Genomic DNA, 16,892 nt, shown 5'->3' on the forward strand with positions numbered 1-16,892 from the left:
ACCTTCATCTCTCCAAACTTGGTGACACTACACTCAGTGGGAAAAATATTTTCGCAAAACAAATCTGTGAGATTTAATTGACCTCCAATACATTCACGAGTAAGTTTTGCTTCATAAGACGTGCATTCTACATCTTGACGAGCTAATCTTTCGTAGCTAGGTTCCGAATCAATGTAATTATCTTGAGGAAAAGAGTGATCCAGGAATGCGTGGAAAATAGTCAAGTGCGACATCAAGTTGTGGAAATTTTATTTAATGCAGCCAGTTATGGTGGATCACATGCAAGAATCTAGTAGCTATTAACAGTATAAATCAACGTTAGTTTTGCACTGGCTTTAGAACGTAAATACATTCAAACAATTTCACGATAGCACTTTTTGTAAGAACTAGAGCAGGTTTATAATTTGAAAAAAACTGCTACTATTAACCAAACACTTGAATATCAAGCATAATGGATGGTTTTTCTAGAAATTAAGGGTTTAAAGGCAGTAAAGTTGTAGAGTCTAATACTTTCACGTCCTGTACTGACAAAACAGGTCGTCTCAAGCATTGTGAGCGCATGTTATACTAAAGTCGTTAGTCACAATAACGAAACGTTTGAAACAACTTTAGGGTCAAGAGTGTAACTCGATATACATGTATTGACAGGAGCATGACCAATAACATACTAATAAAATACGAATACCAAAGGGTCAATTAGTCGTATCACATGCACTTAAATATGAAAGAAAATTATGAAAGTAGCGACCGTTGTTCGATGACTTAATGATATTAAGCTCTGGTACATCATGCGGTCTGATGTATTACATCTGTTATCATTCTCGACAGACTATTTCAGAACATCTTGCAGAGTAGAAAAAACATGTACATGTCAGACCCAACACCAAGTGACCGGAATAATACCATAGTAAGCACGATCTTTGGAATTAAAATGAAAACCCGTAATTAAATTTTGACCTATCCACCTGACTGGAATATTATCGCAACACTAGGAACACTTTATAGACAAGTTGAACATTTGTTATTTACTTGAACACATAAATATGGGTACAAAGGGGCACCGAATGCATAAGCGCCACACACGTCACTTGAATTGTGTGTGGGCCACGATACTGCCCGGATGCCCAAACTGAAGCAGGTGGTATTCCTAAGGCGCCACACTCAGAGCGTTCGACCTAAAGGTCTGATCCACAAGGCAGTGGAGCAGATGCAGTCTTATAGCAGCCGGTGACCAACGATTGGTTTATACACCATTTGTCCCTTCAGGATACTGGAGCCCATATGTACTATCGGTTTGGAGTCAGGGTCTTCCACTCCCCTAGATGGACTCTCAGTGTCCACCAACCCGGTTAAAGCACCGGACATTCGCTTTTCGTCCTCTCAATTTTGTAAACAACACCCCCGACACGGGAAGGCAGTGAGTAGGACTTCCCTGGTAGTGGCTGTATACGCGTGGCTATGTGAGAGCATTTCGAAAGAGAGCTAATTCTCCCACCCTCGGCCGTACCAGGGCATTTGAGGACTTTCTTTTAAGGTGAGTACACGGGAAGGACCACACAATCTACTGATAAGAGTAGCGGTGCTTGCAGTGCCAGTTCTTACATGATAAGCTTACTTATTAAAAGAAGACCAGGTTGCACGACAAAATACAAGAATACCTGTTAAAATAAGACTCACAGGCTCCAAACAGTGGTTTGATAAAGTGCTTCGTAAATGACAGAGGGACTTCAGTCTATGCACGAACTTCAGGTGGTGCTTAAATGACCTGAAGAATGTCCAACTACTTGCTGGAACTACACAAACGTTGTAGATTTGTGTGAAGAATCAGGACAAGGATTGACAATTGAATGTCAGGGTTAGGAATTAGAGTTGAGGCTTTCACTATGAACTGACATCATTTGGTGCCTAAATGCCAATTAGCTTTATGGATAAATGAATTTTGGAACGAAATTCAAGGCCTGATATATTCTTTCAGGTCGGTTCGTACATAAATTAACGGTCTCGCCCAAAATGACTAGTATAGTAACCCTAGAAATAAGCATTATACAAGCATGAGCTGAAGACAAAATAAGGGCTAGCAGAAAAATAATCGAACGGAAAAAACACTGAGATGAGGAACCTCAACCATAGCTCCCCACACTATATTCGCTATATGAATACGACTTAAACGCACTACACGTAGTAACAGAATAACAGGAAATGATTTGTATAAATTTTAAAAATAACACAACAGTTGAACAGTATATTAAACATGTGAAGCATTAACAAGCGAACGAATAACAGGCGATAGCTAAAGTATTTCACCTAATGATAAATGCAGCAACAGGTTTTGAGGTACGCGCGCGCTTTTCGAACAGGAAGTTTAGTACTAACGTGATTTGCATTTATCAGACTTTTGCTGTGTTCTTACGCAACAAAAGTACTATTTCAGTTCTGAAGAATGTATTCTGAGCTATACGTTAGGTAGGTCACTTTTTTGAGTTTCACCATATTTAATAAATAACTGTGGTTTTGCCTCAGCTTACTGTTCGGTTTTTTTTCACGTAAAGACTAATTCAGTCTATCTCACTCGTTTTTATCCGTTTTTTATCCATTTTTGTCCGTTTTCAGTGTGCTTTTTAGTGTTTTTTTACAGTCTTAGGCTTTTTCAAGCGTCTACTACATAGTTTGCTTCAACTTAGTCATGAGAAACTCATGCAAACGTCCGGGATGCCGTTTTGCTGTTACAACTGGCATGCAATGCGAAAACTGAAAAGGTTGGTTACACGAAGCGTGCATATATCTGACGGCAAATGCTTACAACAGACTCAGCAAGTCGGACCAAATGTGGGTGTGTGTCACATGCAGCACGGACACTGCAGTCTTTGCTGAGTAACATCATCGTCCTACTGACAGGTCTGCGGAACAATTTGTCAGCAAACTTGGATAACGACACTAAAAAAACGGGTAAACAAACAAGAGCGCGCAACGAGCACAAGATTAGGGATGTCGACAGGTATACCATCGATGGAGCATCCTTCAGCACTAATGATAACGTGTTGAAGCTCAGCACCATCATTACGTCGACGGTATTAGACTCTCTAAGTAAACTCGGGTCTCCCAGCTCAGGGTCCCCGAACACAACAGTGGTTCCCCAAAACCCTGTAGGTGATTTGACCCACGCTAGCAGAGCCCAGAAGAACCAGGTGTCACTGCCTAAGCTGAGCATCCCAAGTATTGTTGTACGGAAAACAACTGGTTATTTGGTCCACAGTCAACCCCCAAGGATGTTCGTTCGGTCATTAAGGAGCCCAAGATTCAAAAACGTGCCTTGGCCTCCAAACAACAAGGTATTAAACCTGAAACCATCGGGAAACCTGGTAAATCAACAACAGTTCGCGGCGATTCTCTCATAATCATGAATCTCATTGAAAATCCTGACCTTCCTCTCAGTCTGCAGGACAAAAATGACAGGATGCTGTGGGGTGAACTGAACAAGAAGCTCGAACTTCCCAGAATAGAGCCTTTGACGGTCACCCGGCTCACTCGAGGAAAGGATTCTAAGCATCTAAATCACCCGAGGCTTCTTCGAGTAACACTTAAGAATGCGACCGACGTAGGGGACGTCTTGCTAGCAAGTCACTTGCTGAAATCCGATGGTAACGTAAAAATATTGCCCGACATACCGTACTCTGAGCGCAATATCATACGGAACACCCCTAAAGAATCTCGCGAGAAGTTTTTCCCCTAAAGAAACATAATTGTGCAAGGTATACCGGGAAATACGGACCCTACTCAATCAAGCTCTGACATCAGGGAATGTAAGTTCATTAAACAGTCCTTGAGGTTCGAACACATACTGACTCAGCATATGACGAGCTAGCCAAGAAGGATGGTGACCCTAGACCCCGTCTAATGAAGACAATATTCCCATCCCCCCACATGGCGGCTGCAACTCTGGAAGCATTTCGTGCAAACAGATGTCGTCTGCCACCTGGAATCCACATGCACACGGATTGGGCATACGAAGCTAGGACCAAGCACAAAGGCAAGATGGAGCTGACCATTTCACTTGTGGACTGTCTAGACCATAAAAAATACGTGTGAAGGACATGGTCTACCACCTTGGCAAACCTCATATAGGTAGGCTACCTGTCCATTAACGTAAGGCTCATACAGACAAACAGGACGAAGCTCACGCGTTCCAAATTGAAAACATAAACTACTTATATATGAACGCCGCGAGTCTACCAAACAAATTGGATGAATTACGTGAACTTAGCAACGCTGATAAGGCCCATCTGATAGGAATATCTGAAACCTGGATATCTTCTCAGTTCTCGGACCAAGAGTTAGCATTGCCTGGGATGTCTTTGTTCCGCAACGACAGAAAATCAGGAATTGGGGCGGAGTAGCCCTATACATACGTTCTTGCATATCTTCTTGGAGGTGCACCAAGTTCACAACCTTGAATTTAACAATCTTGAGGAATCCATATGGTGCTCTGTAAGATTGTCAAGTACTTCGAAGTGTCTAGTCGGAGTCATTTACAGGAAGCCAACTGCCGACATCGAGTACGATAGTCGTATGCTGGAAGGACTATCCCGCTCTACTCGTCTCGGTTTCACATACATCCTGATTCTAGGGGACTTTAATTTCCCTAGAGTCAACTTCGCGGATCACACGTATATTGGAGGTGATAATTCAATTAAAGCCCAGTTCTTCAACCTCGTCGATGACTTGGGATTATATGAAAATTTGAGGTCGGCAACTCGTTGGAGAAACAGTCAGACACCATCGCGCTTAGACTGTGTATTCAAAAACGAAGAATTCCTAGTTGACAACCTCTCAATTCTTGCTCCCCTGCGAAAAGCGATCATGCCGTCATAGCCTTCAGTTTTGTCAGCAAAACTAAGCTAAGCTATCCCACCAATAACTTGCGTTGGAATTTTAAACGGTTGAATGTGCCAGCTCTACACGACTATCTACAACGGGTGGTTTGGGATGTTCACCCCCAACTCGATGTGGACGGGCATTGGGACTTCTTACTGCACACGCTACAAATCATTCAGTTCCTCAAACGGTTCCCAAAAGCTGCGAGCCACATACAATAATCAAGAAATGTACCCTTCGCCTGCTAAGCCGAAAAAGGCACTGTTGGGCAGAATACAAACGAACTGACAACGACGGAGCGTGCAGGCAATATAAACATATAAGGAACATATGCACGAAGGCTATAAGAGAAGACAGGCTTCAGTACCAAAAAAAGCTTATGGACAAATTTGCCTTTAATCCTAAAAGCTTATTCCGTTATGCAGCCTCTCTTCGTCAAGCCAAAAATGGAGTTTCAGAACTGCTAGGTCTCAACGGCCCGACCAACAACGATGGCGACGCCGCTAACTTTCTGGCTGAACACTACTCTCAGACATTTCAACCGACCGACACCAACTCTACTGATGACAGTTTCCTCTGCGATTCCATAGGACTTTCCGAAGTGAACCTAAGCGCTGACCCGATGTTCCGGAAATTACAGCACTTAAGACTTGACACTTCTCCTGGCCCGGATATGGTCCATTCTGCCATGCTGAGGGAAGCAGCCTCAATCCTGGCAACGCCGCTTAGCGTGATGTTCTCACACTCGCTAAGCCGAGGCAAACGACCGGAAAATTGGAAGTTGGCTCACATCACACCAATTTTCAAAGGAGGTCGACGCAACGAACCTTCAAGTTATCGGCCCGTGGCTCTTCTGTCATTACCTTCAAAGCTCATGGAATCCCTTATACGCGACGGTTTATACGACTATCTACTGTCCTTAAATTTCCTCTCACCCCAACATCATGGTTTCAGTATGGGCTACACTTGTATAACCAACCTGCTGACTGCGGTGGACAGATGGACAAGTATACTCGATCACAAGGGAAAGGTTGACATCATCTACCTTGATTTCTCAAAAGCTTTTGATAAGGTTAACCATTTATGTCTTATCAATAAGCTCAAACGACTAGAAATCAGACCACCTCTAATCGATTGGCTTACTTCATACCTGAAAAATCGACACTTTAAGGTTAGGCTTAATTTCACTTTATCTCAGGCTATGGAATGTACAAGTGGGGTCCCCCAGGGCTCAGTACCAGGACCTCGTCTCTTTTTGATATAAATAAATGATCTTCCTCAACAGGTAACGTCAGAATTGTTACTCTTAGCCGATGACGTTAAACTATGGAGAGAGATATGAAATCAAGACGATATATAGGCACTTCAGGAAGATCTGACTTCAAAGTTGGATAGATAATAATGTAAAGTAGTCCATCTGCGACATGTCGCAGACTACAGTTATAACTTAGGTAACTCCTCTCTAGTAGTATCCCAAGTCGAAAAAGATTTAAGAGTCTCGGTCCCCTACGATTTGAAGTTTTACGCTAACTTTGACAAAAATGCCTTCCGAGCAAACCTTGCACTGGTAACATTGAAGCGCATTTTTGGACAGTTCGACGGAAGAACTTTCCGTACAATCTTCAAAAGTTTCATCCGTCCTCATTTAGAGCACGGAAACATAGTATTTCCCCCTCACTCCAAAAGGATAAGGATACCCTGGAACGTATCCAACGGCGAGCCACGAAATCAGTTCGAGGACTCAAATTTAAACCTTACGAAGAGCGCCTCCATTCACTAGACCTTTACCCATTAGAGTATAGACGTCTTAGAGGTGACCTTCTGATGGCTTGCAGTATCCTTAACACTTCTGGATATCCTCTCAAACACCTACTTAAGCTTAGTTCGAACACTAACCTGAGAGGTAACACCCAGAAACTGGAGACACAACATAGCAGAACGGACTGTAGACATAACTTCTACTCCTTAAGAGTTGTCAAATGCTGGAATTCGCTGCCGGCAGAGCTAGTCCAAGCGACTCCCCAGAAGTCCTTCAAGAGGCAACTTGGCCTATTCTTAAGGACCAAGGACAGCATCATACTATGATTTACCAATTTCTTTTTCCTCTTTTATTGGTAAAACACCTAGGTTCCTGCCTGGAGGATTTGGTGATTCCCTGCTACTAGACACGGAAGCCTGTTAAGCGAAAGCTTCTTCTATTCCGTCCACAACCATTTGAACCATTTGAAGATAGAGTTAAACTAAAAACAGTAGGCAAAGATGTGAACTAAGACGTAGAACAGCGATCTAATTACAGAACTCCTAAAATAACGAACCACCACATGGATCACAGAGACACAAGTGAACTGAAATCTTGCTGAACGTTTTATCGCTAGATGTACCCACCCAACTTCGTAAATTTGAATAACAACCATAAAATGAAATTCAACATCCACTACGCGAAAACAATTAGAATGACAAATTATTATATACTCACTGATTTATTGCAAAAATACTCAACCATAAATCTCATCGGCGAAGACATCACCGAAAGCAACGCTGATCCAAAACAGGTTTTCATGGTGGGAGACGGTCATTGTTATTCAACCAGTGACCAACTACTCCTCACCGGCCACCAAAGCGACTCTTCCGTACATAGAGGCCTTATCGACAAATTCAAATCTCTAGATAACACTTAAACATCTGTCAAACGCGATTTCTTATGATCATTTAACTCGTGTTAGAGCTAATCCTCGATTGTATCCGGTCGGCAATTTGTTGGGGCGTAGGCATTGATAACGATATAAAATCGTATTCCATTTTTGACTTCTCGCTCTGACGGAACTTTTTAATCTTGAGACACACTGACTACTGTTAATTTGGGTCTAATCGATTTGGTACAGGGGCGCTTAACAAACCCAATAAAATCTGATTAGGAAACATTATTAAGTTTTGATACTATAAGAAACATGTGGTAACCTGACAAATTATATTCCTATTGACAAAGCATACAAACTTAATACAATAGAAAATAGTTACCATCATAGGTCATGACTCTTCATTTGAAAAGAATCGTTGACATGAGATTGTTAAACAAATCGATAACTTCATGAAAATGAGTCAGTCAGTATTTTACCCATGAGCGCAAATACTATGAAGGAATACGTGACAACTTGTTTCCTTATTCTGACGTGTAAACGTTACCTGAATCTATAAAGCGACCATCTTTGTCTACAATAAGGTGAAGGTGGGATGTATATTGTTCCGTCATGCCAGTATATAGGTAATGTTCCAGTGGAACAGGGCGTTTATCTGTTGCGATGACATGAATCTCACAACCTCGTACACGTCCTAACCAATCAGCTATTTCATAATTATTTGGTACAGTGGCGCTTAACATTACTAGTAGAATATGCTTAGGAAGCATTATCATAATCTGTTCCCATACGTAACCTCTGTCAGGATTATTAATAGCTTAATGCTGGTTCACACTATTCAGAAAGATGTATTCATATTACTAAGGGAACTTATGTTATTTGGAGGAATAAAATAAAGTTAACTGGAATTAAATTCACAGTTGTTACCACTGAGCTTATAGTGTTTTCAAATTCTTAGTATCATCTTAATTTTGAGTCCGTCGGACTACCTGCTAAATTGCGACCAGACCAATAAAATCGGGTCAGCATCAAGGATGTATCATGGATTAAAATTTGATGAATTCACGTGAGCACAAGATAATACGATGTGATTAAATTATAATCTGTCATGAAGTAGAATTGTTAACACAAGCTCTCAAATTTAATGACTTAAGATGCCAATACAGCTGTTAACAAAATTGATTTTTTTTCACAGTAAAATAACGTCTTTAGACAAAGTCTTAGGTCCAGAAGATTAACGTGATTAAGCATCGTATGCGATTGCAAAATGATTGATTCTGTAGTTCAATCACTTGCTAGTGGGAATAAAACATTAGTCAATTTAACTCAATTATTGTTCTATCACGTCAGCTATGATCGACATAGAGCCTACGACAGTTGGCAACCCTAAAGAACACCACTCGCAGTTCAAAATTCCGGTAAAGGTTGGTCATAAGCTTTGACTTGAGCAGTAATATTGTTATAGCGTTTACGTGCTTTTTTGTCATACCTTTCTATGACAAGCCATATCACAAATCCAACTCAATAAAGTTGAATGCCGCCTCAAGGTACAAAAGAACACTACAACAGTTGGGCGACGGTAAATTTCATTATGTTATAGAACCTGACATTTGTTCAATATATTCACGTTCATATCTGAAACTACCCTAGTTTCTTTTAACTTGTCTTTGTGAAACTGCAAACAAACGTTCGATAAATATGGCGGCTACTACCGTAGATATCCAGATTGATTATTGTGTAGTTATCACAAAACGATTTTGGTTCTTTCTTCCTCATAAGGCTAAAGTCCGTCATATCATTTAAAAACCATAAACCTGGTTACTTCTAGGTGGTTATAGGTATGGGGTTGTGAAGATTTATGAATTCCACAGAAATCACGAACCGACCAAATCAAGATCACAATTGGAATCTCGGAAGCATTGGATGGACGCTTCATCCTAATATGGGACTCACCACCAGAGGGCAATCACTACCACACACGTAATCATCGAGTCCAGAAAATTAGATATCGCGCACGGACGTCTAACTGATAAACCACTGAGCAGGTATGAAAAAGTGAACAAGTTTAACTACAACCAATTCACGATATAGCGCAACGTAAGTCAATCATTTTCAGTGTGTACAAACATCACACTCGACAAGGTCTAGCTCAATTGGTCATTACATCGAATTATAGCCCTGGAAACTTCCTCTTAAATCTAGTCACTAGTGAGCACATGATAACTATCAGTATGGATTTATGGATATTGTTGAATTTCATAGAAGATAACCACGCAATAACGTAAATCGATTGATATTAGACTCAGTGGTCTAGCGGTTAGAAGTTTGCACGCGAGACTGAAGGTCCTAGGTTCGATTCCCTGTTGTAGGGTCGTGGATGTGAACTTCTGAGGAGTCCCACACTAGGATGGAACGGCTGTCCGATACTTTCGAGTTTTCAGTGGTTGTTTAACTTTACTTGGTTTGTGATTTCGATGAATTGCAGTGATCAGTTATTGCAATAAGATTTATTCTAACGTAAAATAATACCTTTATAGTAATTTTTAGTCAACAGGACGTAATAAAATAATCATAACTGTAATAATAATTTCAAGAATATGGGCCCACGACGTTTGTGTTATTTGGAATACTATATGTTTTGGAAGGTATTTGAGCTGAAACCAAATAAACTTATCACAATTAACTGTCTTGTGGTACGAAATGTAGAAATTTTGACAATCATCTACAATAGTCTAGCCCGATTTTTTCCACAGATATGTAATTTAATAAAACAACATAATTATAACAAAATAGTTTTTATTAAACAACCTTGGTAATTAAATGATAAGCAATAGCTTACCTCGTCCAAGATTACAATTTCAAGATTTTTGATAATCTCAGATGCATTGCACAACATATTATATAATATTTCAGTGGTCATGATAAGTAGTGATGCTTCTTGAGCTAGTTTGATATCCCCAGTAATTAGTCCTACATTTTCACCAAATCTTTCCCTAGAGTAGTTGGTAAGTGGTAGACAAAACTGTGCTTAGTATATCCCCATATATATAAACTACGATAAAATACATATTAAACTATCATTTCACTAATTCAACAAAATGACTAACCTAAAATCATGAAATTTCTGATTGGAAAGTGCTTTAACTGGACTTGTATAGATGACACGTGAACCACGGCGTAAACAAATAGCGCATGCGTATTCTGCAATCACCGTTTTACCAGACGATGTATGTGCTGAAACAAATACTGTTTTGTTGTTTTCAAGACAAAGAATTGCACGTTTTTGAAATGTGTCAAGCTCGAAATCCCAATGCAATGCTGGATTATGAATTAATTTTGTTAAGGTCGGGAGTGGTGTTACAGTATCCTCCTATGCAGAAAGTGATAATAATCATAGGAATGAAAATTTACGGATAATATGCATAAATGAACCTGTTAAAAACACCATGTAAATCAAAATACAAAATGTAGATCAAAATACTGTCGTTTCAAATAAACAAACTCATATTTCCATGCAGCGATTACATTTTGTTTCAACTTCAGTTTCAACTTTATATTGTATAATTAATTGGCGGTTAAAATGTCTCACTATATGAGATAAAAAGAAACGAACGTCTACTACACATATTTAAATCCATGAGGCCATTCATCGGTAAGGCTAAATGACACATTCAGTACTTGGACACGAAATTGACTCCTGATCGTTTTCTAGTTCCTCAGAAATCCCCTACGCTTGAACCTCAAACGAAAGACGAAAGGCAGGAAGTACGAAAAGATGCTTCACTTCAAAGGTTATTTTGAGTATAGAGAATAAGGATATTTATGGGTGATCTTGATATTCTGTAAGTCGCTGAAAATATGTCAAAATTGGAAACAATATCGCTAGTTGTTTAATCAGAAGAAGACACGAAACCAACCTTTCCTAGAGTTTTCTGGGAAGTCTCTGTCAAACATTGGCTGGCGGACGTATTTTTTCAACCTTCTCACAGTTTCTGAAGGCTTTTACGAGGAAATCTAGTAATAAACATCAATTAATTTGTACGGCGTCATTTTGATCAATTTGCTAATAAAACTGACCAATTCTAGACATCTTTAGTGAACGGATGTCATTCAAGAATTAGTTTTTTTCATTAACAGAGTATATAACAGAAGTTGTTTGTGTAATATTGGGCAAGGAAGTGTATACATTCTGGGTAATGTTTAAGTGAACAAAAAATAACCAAGTCATGCAAACGAAATTACTTAATCTGCCAGGTATTTGGTGAACTGATGCGAATACGTAAAATACTTTAAATAAAACACTTTGTCAACGTCCTCAACTGCAAAACGTTAGTAAAGAAAGTTCCACACAAAAATCAAAATGCTTGACTCGTTATCCACCCCACAACAAGCACATCTTGATCACATGATTACAATATGAAGATAATCAGTCAGTAAGCATTCCAAAACATATTACATTACAAACGAATTCTAAGCTTTCTGAAATAAAAATGTGTGTGAACCAATATGGAGATAATTAGAATAGGAGTTTATTTAGATTGCAGAGATTTATAGTTTACATAACAGGATACTAGCTGCATAAATCTTTAGAATAAGGAACCGTGGGGCGGCTGTTTCGATCTAGAATGGAACTACTCGTCAGGGAGTATTCACGACCCCACCGAGGACTGAACTCAAGACCCCCAGATCTGAAGGCAAACGCCCAACATTAGACTACTGAGTCTGGATTCAGAAGTATACATCACCGGCTATAATCGAACCTTGATATTACGCGAACACCTTACAATGTCATCGGTGGATAAATGTCAGACACCCCACAAGGTTGAATTAAATATCTCACTAGAACACGGAGAATAATCTGTCGCAATCAGCCACTAGTGATGAAAGAAGACTTAATAGTATAAAGCTTTAAGCTGAACACTAAGCCCGTAGGCCCTCAGTTCGATCTAAAGTGAGATGGTGGGTGCCCGCTTCTGAGGAGCCCCGTACCATCATAAAACAGCTGTCCGGTGCTTGATGGTTTCACTGGTTATCTAGATGAGGTCAGTCAGTTATGTAAAAAATGTGAAATAGTTTACACTACAAATTAGCTTTAGCTACATTACTGTTGAACCAATTCTTTCTTCCTGTATTATATCCTTATACACAATCTTTCTTTTATATATTACTACCATTGGAGTAACTACTATGAATTTGGTGTTCATCTTGTTGTGCTAATGAGGTATAGCAACTTGGACCGATGCACATATGTGCCTGGTCTTACGTTGTAGCTGACTGACTGACACTACTTCTGAAAACCAGAAAACACATGATGTCTAGGACGAAAGAGTTTCTTTCTCCGATCTTCAACGGTTGTCTAGCTAAGCCAGTTTATGGTGTTAACTATCATTAAAGTCTTCACAATCCCTCGATCCTAATGAAAAGACAATATATTGGATGTGGAGAATAAATTCGTAATTCATTATTGCTTGATATCTGTAGTTTGTAAAGAACCTATGATTGATTAATGAAATGTGTTGAGCCTATAACAAACAAATGATCACCATTGCTGTCCTAAGTATTTCATATACGTCAGGAAAAAATGGGAATCATGTAACCCGGTGAACTGCTAGAATGAAACAATGGAGAGAGGTGGTTGTATGCTCTCACTCTATCTGATGTGTTTGTATACAGAGCTTGCAGTAAGTATGGCGTAACGCCGGAATTTCATAGAGGGTGAAAATTATAACCAATAAATAAACAACCAGGACGAAAGCCGGTCTGCTTCTCGCAAGTCAGTCTTTTATATGTTTCAGTGTGAATTATAACGGAAACCAATAGTTCTGAATCGATTGAAAGTAAACTTATTCTGGATCTTTGTAGAATAGATGACTTAAACCCATTTTAAGGACTAGGACTACTGTCGCTTGATTTTAGGATGACAGAACACTCTCTACTTCGTAAATCTTTCCAAACAATCTAGTTGGTTCCCTGAACAAGAAGCTCGCCAGAGTGAGTCGTTCGGACCTGACGATTTGTGACGCTCCGGAAGTTGGGATTCCTAGGCGGCCACCTCTCCGTCAGGTGGGTCAGTTTTCACTGGTCATGATGGGCAGGCAAACCTGGTGGACGGCCAAAATGTCGTTCGAAAAACTCTGCGCACTGTCCAAGGTCTCGTTAAATATTATTTATCGACTCCCTAGATTGCTTCACTCACATCAAGCTTCTTCCCCCAACGACTCGGATCAATTGAAAGAGCTTTTGACAGATACCAGATGCAGATGCTGCTTCCAAACTAGCTAGCATGCTTCAAGTACCAAGTGTTCGGTTCTCACACAACTTCTGTATAACTTCCAAATCTAAGAGTCTGTTTGTTGCCAAGCTCGTGATTAGTCACAGTCAACCGTGTCTCCAGAGGTCTGTTGAAACTTAGTGGTAGTCGGCGAGGCGTTTCGCAAAGCCACAAGCAACTTGTCATTTTCTTGACGCCAGGCAAATGCAACCGGTCTCCCCATGTGTTTCTTCGTGGACTGATATTTAGCCTTGAACCTTGTTCATTTTTATGTTTAGTTGCAATGGAAGCTGCAGCCAATTTTTATTTATCAACTACTTCAGAACAATGAAATGTTTGGCCACTTAAAATCAAAATAAAGGGGCCAAAGCCAAAGCACGATAAGAGATCAGATACGTATTTGAGAATGAGTGCGTCACATACACAAACATATAAGCAGTAGCTGAACGCAGAGGGAGTGGAAACATACATCATATCAGACTGTGTCGAAAGTAACGCCGACCCAAAACAGGTTTTCATGGTGGGAGACGGTCATTGTTATTCAACCAGTGACCAACTACTCCTCACCGGCCACCAAAGCGACTCTTCCGTACATAGAGGCCTTATCGACAAATTCAAATCTCTAGATAACACTTAAACATCTGTCAAACGCGATTTCTTATGATCATTTAACTCGTGTTAGAGCTAATCCTCGATTGTATCCGGTCGGCAATTTGTTGGGGCGTAGGCATTGATAACGATATAAAATCGTATTCCATTTTTGACTTCTCGCTCTGACGGAACTTTTTAATCTTGAGACACACTGACTACTGTTAATTGGGGTCCAGTCGACTTGTGCTGTCTGGTACTTACTGCGACACGGAAGCCAGACAAACCGAACAGAAATGCCACAGAGTTACCAGACAAATACACACGGAACAAGCGTCTCGAATCGAGAAATAGGATGTGCAATTCTAGCATTAATGCAGTCTTAAGTATGGGGCTCGGGTGTACAGCAGATGTCCATATCAAGACTTCATAAAGACAACCAAATTTACCGTCTGATCTGTATTAGCGCCAGAACGTTGAGAGAACCCAGTTTGAGTGTTAATCATAGCTTCAGAAAGGCTTATTCAGAATCTGTACTTGGTGGTAGCCATTAAACTTTTGACTAGTCTGTAATTTGAGTTCGTTTCAACACGACAAAATTGTTGTCTGCTTGATTGGTTGAATTACTTGTGATCTGAATACAACGCGAATATAAATAATACTGTCATTCCGACTATATTAATGCGCCTACGACTATTGTTGAGGTTAAAGTTGAACAAGTAGTTGAAATCTACCACTGAAAGCCACGTTTTTGACAGACAACCGAGTGCCTCATTTGTGTCAGATGGCTGAAGTTGGTGAAGGAAAAGGAAATTTACGTCTATCCCAAAATATCCTCAGACGAAAATCTATAGAAATTGGCGATATTTTAAACGCTAATGGGGTAATCAACAAAATTCACAAGATTATTAGTTACATCACCATCTCCATAAAACGAAACTGTTTCACTAAGATGCATCAATTCTATTACAATATCCAGGTAGAACTAAGAAAGCTATCAGTAGGACATTTTTGATAAGTTAAGATACAAACACGTTAAGTAAAGTTAAGTAAAGTGAACCACTTAACATAGCTAGGTGGACATATGCAAAACAACAAAGGAACACGGTCGTTGTTTTCCACCAAATATTTTGGATGGAGACCCATGCGAGATTGACTTTAGGAAAATTTTCAGAAACAAAGCGTTTGCAAAGCATTCAAAACTTACTATTGTAGCATAGGATTCACGTGGTTTGCAGCTCCTTATTCGTCTTTTAAGAAACGTGATCGTTTCTCTTTTGGGTAGTAAGAAAGTTCCTGCTTCACTTATCTGAGCTGTTAGTCGAAGAAAATATCCCTTGGGAAAACACCAATTCTGAACCACATCCTCAGAAGCCATTTTCAATAATTCATCAATTATACTAGGGACAGTTGGTAAATCACCAGAACAGTCAGGTGATTTACGTATACAACTCAATAGATTAAACTCCATCTTAGTTGAACGGAGAGCCTGTTTACTAATTTCATGGATGGATTTCATAATTGTTGGTTCAACCTACGGAGATCAGGCCTGTTTCCAATAAAACTCACCCTAGTGTTGGCAGTATTTATTCCACAAGATGTAGCCGTAGCACATGACCGTTTAAAATTAACATCAGGATCCACTACTTTCCCCGTCATACCATCTCTATGTATTGGGATATTATGATACGGGATTTGGGTTCGTTGGTGAATTAAATCATGTTTTAGAGAGTCCGGAATTAAGTTCTCATTCTTTGAGAAAGAATGTCCGAGGAAAGCGTGAACTTGTAATATCTGACTCATAGTTCTATATTCTGTTATAGCTGTTAAGCGACTGCAACTTAGGCCTGTAACCAAAGTAGAGAAACACCAAAACAACAACAATTGAGACTGGAATTCCATTTTTCTTTCGGGAGTAAACAAAAGACAACTTCGGGGGTATTTGTAAATCACATCTCACAACTATGGGTCGCATGATGGGCTTACGTGAGGTACGCAGTGCCCATAAAATTCCATATACCTTTCCAAAATTTAACTTGAGTACCCTACAAACGGGACGGTAAAAAGGTTAGATCCCTTTAAATACGTCGGCGTTTCGTTTCAGAGACCTTGAAGGGCCTAACAGGGGGCGGTCATTCCGTACTTCGAGGACGATTAGGACGATGAGCCATGGGTTTTCGCGCGCATGTTGCATGGTGTCGAGGGTCCTGGAAGTCGTTATTTATTAGTTATTAACAGTATTTTGTCCGTCACACGCCAATTTTCGTAGTTCAAATGGTTCAAATGGTTGTGGACGGAATAGAAGAAGCTTTCGCTTAACAGGCTTCCGTGTCTAGTAGCAGGGAATCACCAAATCCTCCAGGCAGGAACCTAGGTGTTTTACCAATAAAAGAGGAAAAAGAAATTGGTAAATCATAGTATGATGCTGTCCTTGGTCCTTAAGAATAGGCCAAGTTGCCTCTTGAAGGACTTCTGGGGAGTCGCTTGGACTAGCTCTGCCGGCAGCGAATTCCAGCATTTGACAA

The 16,892-nt window shown here is 40.0% G+C and overlaps 2 protein-coding genes across 2 annotated transcripts in view; both read right to left on the reverse strand.

Annotated features, from left to right (window-relative positions):
• Nucleotides 1–2,351, reverse strand: part of SKIV2L_2 (Helicase SKI2W) — a 46,155-nt gene extending 43,804 nt beyond the window's left edge. Inside the window, exon 1 of the mRNA XM_051210478.1 lies at nucleotides 3–2,351. The gene's annotated coding sequence lies outside the window, so the exon portion shown is untranslated. The remainder of the gene's footprint in view (nucleotides 1–2) is intronic.
• A 7,348-nt stretch (nucleotides 2,352–9,699) lies between these two features.
• Nucleotides 9,700–16,369, reverse strand: SKIV2L_1 (Helicase SKI2W). The gene is made up of 4 exons (XM_051208595.1): nucleotides 15,937–16,369; nucleotides 15,575–15,901; nucleotides 10,616–10,878; nucleotides 9,700–10,501 (listed from the first exon to the last, which is right to left on the reverse strand). Exons 1-4 carry the CDS (start codon nucleotides 16,267–16,269, stop codon nucleotides 10,288–10,290), a joined length of 1,137 nt encoding a protein of 378 aa, XP_051070472.1. The 5' UTR covers nucleotides 16,270–16,369; the 3' UTR covers nucleotides 9,700–10,287.
• Between the last annotated feature and the right edge of the window lie 523 nt (nucleotides 16,370–16,892).

Source organism: Schistosoma haematobium, chromosome ZW, assembly GCF_000699445.3.
Source record: "Schistosoma haematobium chromosome ZW, whole genome shotgun sequence".
Lineage (NCBI taxonomy): Eukaryota > Metazoa > Platyhelminthes > Trematoda > Strigeidida > Schistosomatidae > Schistosoma > Schistosoma haematobium.

Excerpts from the sequence above, each read along its gene's own strand:
- SKIV2L_1 (XM_051208595.1), bottom strand. The coding sequence starts at position 16,269 with ATGGAATTCCAGTCTCAATTGTTGTTGTTTTGGTGTTTCTCTACTTTG. Across the intron at positions 15,902-15,936 it reads TAAATACTGCCAACACTAGG|GTTGAACCAACAATTATGAA; the intron begins GTGAGTTTTATT and ends TGATCTCCGTAG. Across the intron at positions 10,502-10,615 it reads CAGAAATTTCATGATTTTAG|GGAAAGATTTGGTGAAAATG; the intron begins GTTAGTCATTTT and ends CAACTACTCTAG.